Here is a 12,030-nt window from a genome sequence, read left to right on the forward strand (position 1 = left end):
GACAGAGCATAGTGTGTGTAAGTGTGCGCATGCACACACACACAGTCATTCATGTGGGGAAGGGTGGTGGGAGGCTGAGGTCACCTTATGTAGTCACTGGGTCACAGGTCCCTGGGTTGAATTTGTTGTCAGGATAGCCCTTTCACCCACTCTCTGACAGTCTGGTCCATATTCTCAGACCCTTTAAGGCCAGCCCTGATGGCAGTAGTGTAGCTTGTGGGGAAATGGTCCTCACCAGGAAAGCACAGAGCATGAAGAAGCTGATAAAATAGGCAATGGCAAAATTGCTCCCACACGTAAACTCCTCGCCAGGGTTGATGTCAGACTCAGGATCACAGCGATTCCCAGGAAGACTCGCAAGCATTATCTCCTGCCATGCCTCACCAGTGGCACACCTGTGGATCACAATGAAGACTTCACAAGTGGAACTTTGGAGCCTGGAGGAGTGAGGTGACCCACTTCTCACTAGGAGTTACATCCAACAGAGAGCATTTTGGTATTTGATTGCTTTTGTTTATTTATTTTTGTTTGGAATGCAAAGGTATTGAACCCGGTTGACCACATGCAAGTCAAGCACCCTGTATGCTGTACTCTCTGTCCAGCCTCATCATTTCAGTATGCTAAAGGCTGCCTTGACCCTGTTGAATATGGCTGCATTTGCATTTAACAGGCAGGCGTTGAGACCTGAGTAAGGGATACATATGAAAGCTGGAAAATGGGGGCTCAAGCAATAGCACAGCGGGTAAGGCGTTTGCCTTGCATGCAGCTAACCCATTCCCAGGGTCCGATTCCCAGCATCCCATATGGCCCCTGAGCACTTCCAGGAGTAATTCCTGAGTGCAGAGCCAGGAGTAACCCCTGTGCATCGCCGGCTATGACCCAAAAAGAAAAAAAAAGCTGGAAAATGGATACAAATCATATTCTGGCAATAATATTTAGACTCTCTAGAATAGTGAAACTACTTTAAAAGAGTTCTTAGAACACAGCCATAAAAAGTCTTAGGTAGCATAGGGGCTGGAGCAATAGCACAACGGGTAGGGCGTTTGCCTTGCACGTGGCCGACCCGGGTTTGATTCCCAGCATTCCATATGGTCCCCTGAGCACCACCAGGAGTAATTCCTGAGTACATGAGCCAGGAGTAACCCCTGTGCAATGCCGGGTGTAACCCAAAAAGAAGAAAAAAAGGTCTCAGACAGGATGGAATTTTCTGCTGTCTTATTATTTTCAAAGTTGGGGCTATCTGGCACCCAGAGAGCGTGTACAGGAACCAAAGGGCATGCTGGAGACTGAGGAGTCAGAGGAGGGATTAGGTATCACCTGAATAGAAGCAACACAGCCTGTGGAAATGTCTGGAAGTTATTGTTTCTGTTTATCTGTGTCCCATCCTGAAGAGCCACCTTGCCAAACATCTGTAGGCACATAGGAGCTGTGTCAGGAGGATTAGCTTGTATTCCACATAGGTTTCTAAGTCTAATAGCTATAGAATCCTCACAACTCTGCCCAGCAAGCACTGCTGATCCTATGATTGACTCTGGGCCATCCATCTGTCTGTTCTCCCACACGCTATGCTATCTTGGGCTACTCCTACCCAAATCTCCCACAGCAATGGAGGACACACACCAGAGATATCCCTAGGACCCCCGACTTACCTGCATCCCAATGACTGCATAAATAAAGAATATCATCGCAATGAGAAGAGCCACATAGGGTAAAGCCTAAGGGTATGGAAAGGAAGATAAGCACTCAGATCCAGGCTGAAAACTATTAGCCCCTGAATGCATTTCTCCTGGCCAGAGAGAGAGAGCACAGAGGGTAAAGCATTTGCCTTTCATGCAGCTGACCTGGGTTCAATCTCTGGCATGCCATAAAGTCCCCTGAGCCCCTCTAGGAGTATCTCCTGAGCACAGAACCAGGAATAATCCCTGAGTATAGCCAAGTGTGGCTCAAAACAAAATGAAATAAAACAAACAGAACCCCAGAATGCATTGCTCCCTTAGACCCAGCCACCTGAGAGATTTGGTCTATCTCCTAATTGACATTACTCCCAATGCCTCCCAAATATGGACATAGTATTAAATATAACACAGTAAGGTCAGTGAGTCCAAGGCATATTGGAAATTTAGAGCTTAGAAAAGAGAAAATTTTCCATGATAAGTTGCAGATGGGTAAAATGTGCTGGGGGCTGTAGATCTGAGATTTATAAAAGGGCAGATTGAGAGGTGTGAGGATGGGGTGAGGGGTGCTCAAAGGAACAAAGTAATGGTACAGTTACCTGGAATGACTTGATAAATGTCCAGAGCAAAGTGCGAATTCCTTCACCTTTACTAAGGAGCTTGACCAGTCGCATGACCCGGAAGAGGCGAAAGAAAGTGATGGAAATGCGGGAACTGTCCTCAGAGCTCTGAGATTGGGACACAATAGGTACACTCAGTTCACATTTGCCCAACCACCTTATGCTTTAACTCACCCAGCTACCACTCAGTTCTCAGTGTGGCTAGAGACTATTTCTCAGGAAACCCAGGAAAAAAAGAAAGGAGGTGGGTGAAGAAAGAGGCAGAAGTCCCTCTTGTGAGATGGGGAACTACCTCACCAAGATGGCCACCATTCTGGAGTAGATATAATCAGAATAGTGGTCATAGAGGAGATGATGAGATCAGAGGCCCAAATGAACAAGGAAAAAATATGGGAAAGGCATAGGAACGGGGGAGAATCATTATTCAAGGAATGATAGGGGAAGGTTATTTGGTAGTAAGTCAAGATGGTTATGGAGAAAGTTGATAATGTGGGTTAAGAGGACATAAACATGATAAGGTACAGGAGATGATGGATGAGTTGTATTGGAGCCAAGGAAGGAAACAATGGAGCCAGAGATGTCATGGAGATAATGAACAGGAGTCAATGGAGAAGCCAGAGAAGGAGATAGAGAACCAGCAGTATGGTTGGTTGTGGTAGTAGAGCCATGTAGTATCCAGCATGGGAGATGATGGAGCCAACGGTGATATCAGTGATGATGACAGAACCGGGAAAGACCCAATGTTGTAACGATGCAGTCAGTGGTGGAAATGGAGCCAGTGAAGGTGTCAGAAGAGTTGATGGAGCCGAAGCATGAGTTTGCAGAGATGATGGAGCCAATGGAGGAGAATGTAGAGGCAGTGGAGGAAATAATAGAAATAATAGAAGAGTTGTTTTAGGAAATGATGGAATCAAAGAATAGGGGATGGGGCAAATGGGATGAGGAAACCGGTAGAAGGGGACTTTGGCTGAGTCCAACAAGAACTCAAATGAGATAAGCTAGAATAAGGAGTACCAAGTCTTTAGAAGTTGCTGGGGTATAAGTGAACGACACAAACCCATGTGAAAGAGAGCGCTGGAACTGAGGTGGGGAAAGTTGGTAGGGGGAAAGAAAGTGGAGAGACTGGTTCTTACATTGACTTCAGTGACGGCAATGTCCACAATGCTGCCCACTACAATAAGAGCATCAAATGTATTCCATGCATCAGCAAAATAATGCTGTAGGTAGAAGAAAAGCAGTGGCATGTTCTCTTGGAGCTAGAGGCCAGGCTAGGGGGTCAGCAGGAGTAGGAAACATTGGAGATGCAGGGCTAGGTTTGTATTACATGATGCAGCTGCATCTGGATCCCAATCACTTCTTAGTGTCACAAGTCCCATGAGAATACGATAATAAGCTCTGTCCCCAAACTGACAAGGAATTCACCTTCGAGGGTAGGTCTAGATTTGGTAGATACCTTGGGTTTGAAGGCGATGATTTTGAGCACCATCTCAACTGTGAAGAGACCAGTGAAGACCATGTTGAGGATGTCCATGGCATAGTTAAAGGGAGCAGTCTGCTCATAGTGCTGGGGAGAAAGCCAGGTGTGGGAACAAAGTCTGAGCCAGAGATCTCCTACCCCAACCAACTACTCTCTGACTTGAATTGAGGTGACTCTGGGGATGTGGTAGCACTCTGGGTTGACCAAACTTTTACATTGTCTCCATCCCATTGTGAATATAGGACAGACAAGCTTTTGATTTTCTAGCTTTCTTTGTAGTTAGGTCTGTCTGACTAATGAAATTAGAAACTCAAGTCAACTGCTGGTTAAGTAGCTTCTGTTACAGACATTTTTGTCTTCCAATAAAAATATCTTAAATGAGAACAGTCTGCTGCAACCTTTCCTTCTTTTTCCTGTCTTGAACACTGGAGTTATAGAAACCATCTTGAGTTAATGAACAATCCTAAGAATGAAAACCAACTCTCTAAGAATGGCAGAATGTAGGATTGGGAATAGGGCTCAGTGGTAAAGCACCTGCCTCACATATGTGAGACCCTGGGTTTAATCCCTGGCATTGAAAATAAAAAAGAACTGTGGAGAAAAAAGATAGAATATGGTCCCTAATGGAGCAAGTAGCCTGACTCCACATTGCCCGTTACATGAAGTAACTTCACATTTTGTGCTATCAGGATGCACATCTTTTCTCATTTCAGACTCTCTAAAATTGGGACATATTTATAACCAATGACAAGTCATAAATGTGATATACCATTCACACACAGATCATTTCTTCTCTGAAACCAGGATGTACTCACAATTATTGGTCTTATATTTGGAGGAATGTGGTACATTTCTTTACAGCTTAAGTCTCTGTCATTTGGGAGTTTTGTTATTTGCAGCCCAAAGCAGTGGTTTTTAACTATTACACCACCAAATGGGGCCAGTTTGTAGGCAGGTAGTTGGGGTTTTGTGGATGTTGGTTATTTGTCAGGGGTTGAGAGGGGAGGGAAGTGCTCACACCTGCATGGCTAGAGCAACTGTGTTGAGCAGGATGAGCAGGAACATGAGGTATTCGAAGGCAGTGGAATTCACAGCAGCCCACACTCGATACTGATGCGGGTTCTTGGGGATGTAGCGGCGGAGTGGCTGAGCCTTGAGGGCATACTCCACACACTGGCGCTGCAAACCAATACAGGGCATGAATGAGTAAATGAATGGTGTATTGAGGTGGGGTCATGGGATGGCCCTAAGTAGCAGGTCAGAGATCACCTGGTTCTTGTCCAGCTCACAGTTTTGGTACTCTTGCTCGCCCTGGGCACGGAAAGTGATAATGACAAAGCCCACAAAGATATTCATCATGAAGAATGCAATAATGATGATGTAGACAATGAAGAACACTGAGATCTCCACGCGGTAATTGTAGATGGGGCCCTTGTCCTCTGCGTGTGCATCGATGGCCTTGTAAAGAAGCCTGAAGACCCAATTGGGACCAATCAGGGGCAGGCCAAATGCCCTCAGACCTGACCTAGAACATTCCATATACTATAATAGCTTGTGGAACCCCAAAATTCCCTAACCTCCTTGACCTAATCACATGGGATCTCCACACACAAAACACACTCCCACGAAACCTTCCCAGACCACCAAATCCCCTTTCATAACTACCTGTAGATATCCATACATCTTCCAAAACTCCCCAAAAGCCCCTCCCAACATCCCCCAATCAAGTCTCTAAATTCCCTTTGTTAGCCATTTACTGCCTGGCTCCACATCGCTTTCACTCCCTCTCTGATATTTCCAGCTATTTCCTTAAATACAATTACAGTTTTCTGTAAGCCCATGAATCTCCAGCTTCAGGTTCTCTAAGAACCTGACTCAGTCCTCCCAGATCTCTCCCTGGTTTTCCGTAAATCCCACTAAATCTGCTTGAGATACCCACCGACTCCTGGGAAACCTCCGTGCAATTCCTTGCAGGTATCCAAAGCATCCCAGCCAGTTTCCAAGAGATTCCCCCCACCCTCCCGCAATCCCCAGTCCTCTGATACTTCTACCAATTCTCATTATGTCCTACGTAGATTGAGACCTTCATCAAATCTTAAGATACACACCTGTCTACTCGCAGCTGAGCCCTAGCCAATCCCCGAAAGGCTCCTGACCAAGCCCCGCCTATCCCCAGGGCCCGCCCCTCACGCAGGCCAGCCTTCAAAGGTGGAGACCGTAAACAGGGCCATCATGGCTGAAAGGACGTTGTCAAAGTTGAAGTCGTTGTTGACCCAGAGCCGCTCCCGGACGAGAGGCCGTGATACATCTCCATCGGGGTAGACCAGAAAGTAGCCCCTGTAGATTTGCAGACAAGCTATGTAAATAAGGAGGGGTGGGGAGCTGTGGAAAGGGGACTGGGGCCTCCAATATGGAGTCTATTAGGGTTCCAACATGGAGTGATGGAACTGGATAACCTGGGCTCAAATCCTGCCCCATATTTACAATATGGGTTGCCTTGGGCATTTCATGCTGCTGTCTTTCAGGTTTCCCCATCTATGGAATAATAACTAAATATTTCCTGGCATTTTGTATGGATTGCCTAACTCCATCACTATGAATGGTGTCTGGCATGTAGTTGATACCATATATGAGAGATATCATCACCACGGTTAGTGTAATCATCACCAGGAAAAAAAGTGGGTGCTAAAAATTGCCAACCTTAATCAACAACTATATGCGAGGAACTATGGTAAACTTTACATGTAGTACATTTTAAATGTAGTATACTTCCACATAGTATCTCACTTCCTACTCACAGTAACCTTGGGGACACTACATTTCTTCTATTCCCATATTTCCATTGAGGGAAATGGGACTCAGCAAAATTGAGAAATGTAGCAAAGTCTCACAAGATGAGTTTGAGCTTGGAATGTCTGGTTCCAAAGTCCATTGTTTCAATCACTACCCTCTATAGAAGTTTCAAGATGGAAGAGAGGCTCTGGGATATGGCTGCATCCAGGGACTACGGGAGGATCTGGAGTCGAATGTTGGTAACTCTGGGGAACATGCAAAGGGGTTTTGGAGAGGTCCTAGGGGACACCTTTGGGCTTGGTGAGATGTGAGGACCTTTGCAGTTCTTGAGAGAGTTCTGGGGATGTTCCTTGGGACTTTAGAGAATTCTGGGAAAGGGATCCTTAACAAGATCTGGGGAAGGTTTCCACTGCTTTGGGGAAGGTTGTCTAGGGGCTTTTGGGGCCTTTGGGAGACCAAAAAGCCTGTATGGCTTTTAGGAGTGTTCCTGGGCTCCAGGGAGGCCAATTTTAACACTCACTTGCATTCTTGGGGAGTGTGTTTGGCCTCATCCGTGCAACTGTAGAACTTCCCCTACAGGGAGGATATCTGTCAAGCCAGTCCCCCCACTCCCCACTTGCCATTTCCCCCACCCAGTCTGTTGTTGCTCCCCACCTTAAAGAGCTGCACCCCGATGCAGGCAAACATGAACTGCAGTAGCGTGGTCACGATCATGATGTTTCCGATGGTCCGTATGGCCACGAACACACACTGTACCACATGCTGCAGGGATTCACAGACATGACTTGTGGCCTCCGAAGGCCAGAGTGGCCAGGAACAGAGACTTGGGTGTGAAGGGTGCTTGGGGACTTGGTTAGGGCAATGTGATTGATGGTCAGGAATATATGATTCAAGGGGCAGTGATGTAGGCCAGGCACTGACAAAGAATTAGTGTTTGCTAGGATGGAAAACATGAGCAGATTGCCAGGGAATTGGATCAGAGAAATGTGAGCCTGGTAAGGAATGCATGGTAACTTGTAAGGAACCCCCTTTAGGTGGGCACCAAGGTTATAGACAGATCCAGATTATGAGGCTAGGGCTGGAGAGACAGTATACAAGGTAAGGTGCTTGCCTTGCATGCTGCCGACCCTGGTTCAGTTTCTGGCATCTGATATGGTCCCTTGAGCACCATCCCTGACCTTAGAGCCAGGACTAAGCCTTGATCACCACAGGATTTTATCACCTCCCCTCCAAAACAATAAGACCAAAGCTTAATATGTGGCCATATGCCTCAGTAAATGGTCTGTGTGATCCATGATGCTGACTCCAGGGTGAGGTGAGGAAAATTGGGCCTGGGATCTGCAGGTTTGGGTGGAATGAGGGTACCTTAAGTCCCTTGGCCCTGTTGATGGCTCTGAGGGGCCGCAGGACTCGGAGTACTCGGAGAATCTTCACCACTGAGATGGCACTAGAGCTGGGGAGAGGAGAGTTCTTAAGTTCTGGCCTGTGTCTGGCCTGGGCTCTGGGAGGAATGGGGTGGGTAGCGGTCACTCACTGGATCCCAAATGAGATGAGGGACACACTGACCACCAGCAGATCCAAAAGATTGAACCAGCTACGGCAGAAGGAGCCCCGATGCAGAAAGGCCCCGAACACAGTCATCTAGGGGGTAGGAAGAGATAGGGTGAGATAGCAGAGCTTTAGACAGAGAGAGGAAGAAAGGAGAAAGTGTGTATGTGGGGGGTTCTGGGAAGCAGGAGGAGAAGCCAGTTGTGGCAGGGGAAATGGGTTGTGGAGGTGGGCCTGGGCAGGAGGGGAAATGGGCTGGACAACTGGGGGTGTGATTGAAGGCCCATTAGTCACCTTTAGTAGTATCTCCACAGTGAAAATGGAGGTGAAGGCATAGTCAAAGTACCCAAGAATCTGGGAAAATAAGAGATAAGGGGAACCACTGAGTCAGGGCCAAGAGGGTATCTAGGGGGATGTGTGTGTGTCTATACACAGATGAGTTTTGCTGTTTCTCCCTCCATTCCCTGCTCTCTCTCTCTCACATACACACACACATACACACATTCCAAAGCCAACACCACCATCGAGGACTTCTCTTTGAGGCAATAGGCTTGGTTATGAGAGAGACCAGGAGTAAATTTGGGTCCCCCTGTGTCTACCTGGTGACACGGTCCTCCTTGACCTACTCAAATTCCCTCAACTCAGCTTCCTTAGTCAATGACAACCACTCCCTGATGCTCCCCAAGTGGGTGGCTCACCCATTTAGGGTCGGCCACTACTACCTCCCCCTCTCCTCTCAACAAAGGATCTTCTCCTGGTTTCTCCACCTGGCCCTGCTTGTACCCAATAGGAAACCTTGGGGAGCCCTCCCAAATTCCCACCAAATGCTCACATGATTTCGGAAGGAGTGGGCCCGAATAGGGTCTTCGGCGGCTAGGGACACACTACTGAGGATGATGAAGACCAGAATGAGATTGGTGAAGACGTGATGGTGGATGAGGGTGTGGCAGGCCTTCCTCAGCCTGGGCAGTGGGGAGCAGACTGGTGTTAGTACCCAGGAACACTGACTTGATGTGAGGGGAATGTGGGGGAACTCCACAGCTCAGGCCCTATTGCCACAGACTGTGTGCACTGCCAGAGCTTTGGAGGACCCCTGACCCTCCACCCACTTCAGCCCTCCTGCCCTGATTGTGCCCTCTCTTGGGCACTCACGGGTTGGTTTGGCTGAGGCAGAAGAAGGCACTCCCCTCAGGGATGGGTACCACCTTCTCTTTTGGTACTACTTCCTGCAGGAGTTCTGCATGCCCCACACCTTCCTCCTCCTCTTCTTCCTCCTCCTCCCCGTCTTCTTCTTCCTCATCTTCTTCCATGCCTGGCACCAAATCAAAATAGAGAGAATGGGGGTGGGGGACAAAAGAGAGAGAATCAATGAATATAATGTCTGTAGCACACTGAGCTTGGGCTGGTAGAGCTTTCCCACCTCCCAGCTGAAATGGCAGATGCTCAGAGAAGGCCTGGGAGTCTGTGGGTTCACTATGGTGCCCCCAGCCCCGGAGCTTTTGGGGGCCATAGTAGTAGATGGGGAAAGGTGTGTGGCACCGGTGCTGCTACACTCACAGTCACAAACATACCACCTAGGAACAAAGATTCAGGGATGTTCTGCAGGCAAACAGGCCTCTTTCTCATCTTCGCTCTCAGCGGCCCAATGCCACAGCCACATGCCAAGCCCATTCTTTTCTTTTCTTTCATATTTGTTTTTGTTTGTTTTGTTTTGGTCCACACCTGGCAAAGGTCAGAGGTCACTCTTCATTCTGTGCTCAGGAATCACTCCTGAGGGATGTTGGGGATCAAATTCAGGTCGGCTGCATGCAGGGCCTACCCATTGTACTCTCTTACTTTTTAAAAACATTTTTGATTGATTGAGATTCTGTGGTTTATGGTATTATTAATAATGTGTCTTCATAGATGTAATTCCAATACCACACCTATCACCAATATACCCACCTTCCTCTCCCCAGGACTCCAACACCCTCCCTTCCAAAACACCCCCCAAATCAGTTGTGTGGATCAGTTCTCCCATATTGTTTGTTGCCTTTGGCCTTTTGTTGCTTCATTGTTGTGTATCTTTAAGTCCAACATATGAAAGATATCATTCTGTATCTATCCCTTTCCTTCTGATTGATTTCACTCAGCATGATATCTAGTTCCATCCATGTTGCTTCAAATTGTATGATCTTGTTCTTTCTTAGAGCTGAGCTTTGTAGTATACCATTGTGTGTGTGTGTGTGTGTGTGTGTGTGTGTAGGATAACGTTGGTTTGCCCTTCCTCCCTGGCCACTGGGAGCTTGTGTCTGTTGATTGCCCCCCAACATGTCAATTACCTTTGTCTCCTGATCAGAATCTGACTTGTAAATATTGTTTTTCTCTTCTCCTTACTGTCCTTTCCATGGTTAGTTATTTCAGAGCAATTGCTTTTTGTATGGATACAGGAAGACAGTTAAAAAGACAAGCCTTTGGCTTAGGAATTGACTGACTCCAGATGATATTACCTCCTGGACATCTGCTCTCTCGACTTAAGCCTCAGTTGACCTTACTTCCTAGATCCCCCAAAGCAGGGTCCCGACAAGGGACTGGATGAACCCAGGGCAAGCGGTGAGCTAGCTATCCTGGCATCAAAATGGGCATGGCCAAAGAGCCATGATGCGTAACTGTAAGTTAAGAGCTTGGTCATGGACAAATTCTGTCATGATCCAAAAGTAATAGCTAGATTTGGACCCTGCTGGGGTTAGAAATGACTGATCCGGCCTGAGCACCACTGTAGTCTGAGTCTGTGATGAGATGTCCCCAAGAGAGTCATCCTACAAGCCTAAAAGTGTCTATTACTGTGTCCATACATAATGGTAAATATTAGGAAATAGAATTAAAGATGTTAATCAAGTTGCAGGTCTAAGGAGAGGAGAAACACACTTGAAGGGCTGTTTTGGCCTTCTGGGTTGCAGGTGATTGGGAAGACCAGAAAAACATTTTGATTGTGCTTCCCATGGGAAGTGTGGTTGGGGGGGTGTGGTGAGAGAGAAGAAAAAGAGTGGCTGCAAGAAGGAGAACGAAGGTTGCTGTGGGGGTAGAGAGAGGAAAGAGAGATAGATGGTTACAGAGAGACAGAGACAGAAGAGGACAGGAGATTTTAAGTGACACCGAGTTAGAGAGAAGGCTGAGAGCAAGAGTGGCTGGGAAGATCGGAGAGGAGTCACGGAGAGCATTGTAGAGTGAGTTAGAGATAGGGTTGGACTCAGAGAAGCGATCACCAACTACATTGTAGTCGAAGGCCATATGGGGGAAGGGAGTTGCGGGCTGAATGAGGGCTAGAGACTGAGCATAGCGGCCACTCAACACCTTTATTGCAAACCACAACAGCTAATTAGAGAGAGAAAACAGAAGGGAATGCCTTGCCACAGTGGCAGGGTGGGGTGGGGGGGAGATGGGATTGGGGAGGGTGGGAGGGACACTGGTTTACGGGTGGTGGAGAATGGGCACTGGTGAAGGGATGGGTTCCCAAACTTTGTATGAGGGAAGTATAAGCACAAAAGTGTATAAATCTGTAACTGTACCCTCACGGTGATTCTCTAATTAAAAATAAATAAATTTAAAAAAAAAAAGAGATAGGGTTGGAGAGAGCTGGGAGAGACGAGAGATTGAATAAACAGCAACTAATCAGCAACCATCTTGGCCCTCGTTCTTCCTTTGTCCATCCAAGGCAACAGCTGTCCCGGGTGGAGAAGTGGCTCGAGAGCACCAAATCCGGGTAGCAATAGAGAGCTGCCAGGAGAGCCCTCGAACATCCTTTCATGGGTACTCCCTGAGCGAAGGAGTTTACACAGCTCCTTACACAGCTCCGTTTGAACCACTCATCTATAATCAAGGCCATTCTTTTCAAGTTGATCTTGGAAAAGGCTGCTCCCCAGGGAGGGAGAGGGTGGGC

The 12,030-nt window shown here is 47.4% G+C and overlaps 1 protein-coding gene across 1 annotated transcript in view; it reads right to left on the reverse strand.

Moving 5' to 3' along the window:
• CACNA1F (calcium voltage-gated channel subunit alpha1 F) overlaps nt 1-12,030 on the reverse strand; it is a 40,631-nt gene that overhangs the window by 10,560 nt on the left and 18,041 nt on the right. The window contains 17 exon segments of the mRNA XM_004606451.2: nt 236-395; nt 1,318-1,409; nt 1,650-1,715; nt 2,273-2,401; nt 2,586-2,606; nt 3,427-3,510; nt 3,747-3,857; nt 4,791-4,949; nt 5,040-5,241; nt 5,961-6,107; nt 7,084-7,136; nt 7,218-7,325; nt 7,929-8,016; nt 8,098-8,204; nt 8,406-8,465; nt 8,944-9,073; nt 9,264-9,423. Of these exon segments, the coding sequence (XP_004606508.2) occupies nt 236-395; nt 1,318-1,409; nt 1,650-1,715; nt 2,273-2,401; nt 2,586-2,606; nt 3,427-3,510; nt 3,747-3,857; nt 4,791-4,949; nt 5,040-5,241; nt 5,961-6,107; nt 7,084-7,136; nt 7,218-7,325; nt 7,929-8,016; nt 8,098-8,204; nt 8,406-8,465; nt 8,944-9,073; nt 9,264-9,423 (1,877 nt within the window).

This window comes from Sorex araneus, chromosome X (genome assembly GCF_027595985.1).
Source record: "Sorex araneus isolate mSorAra2 chromosome X, mSorAra2.pri, whole genome shotgun sequence".
NCBI classification, from domain to species: Eukaryota; Metazoa; Chordata; class Mammalia; order Eulipotyphla; family Soricidae; genus Sorex; species Sorex araneus.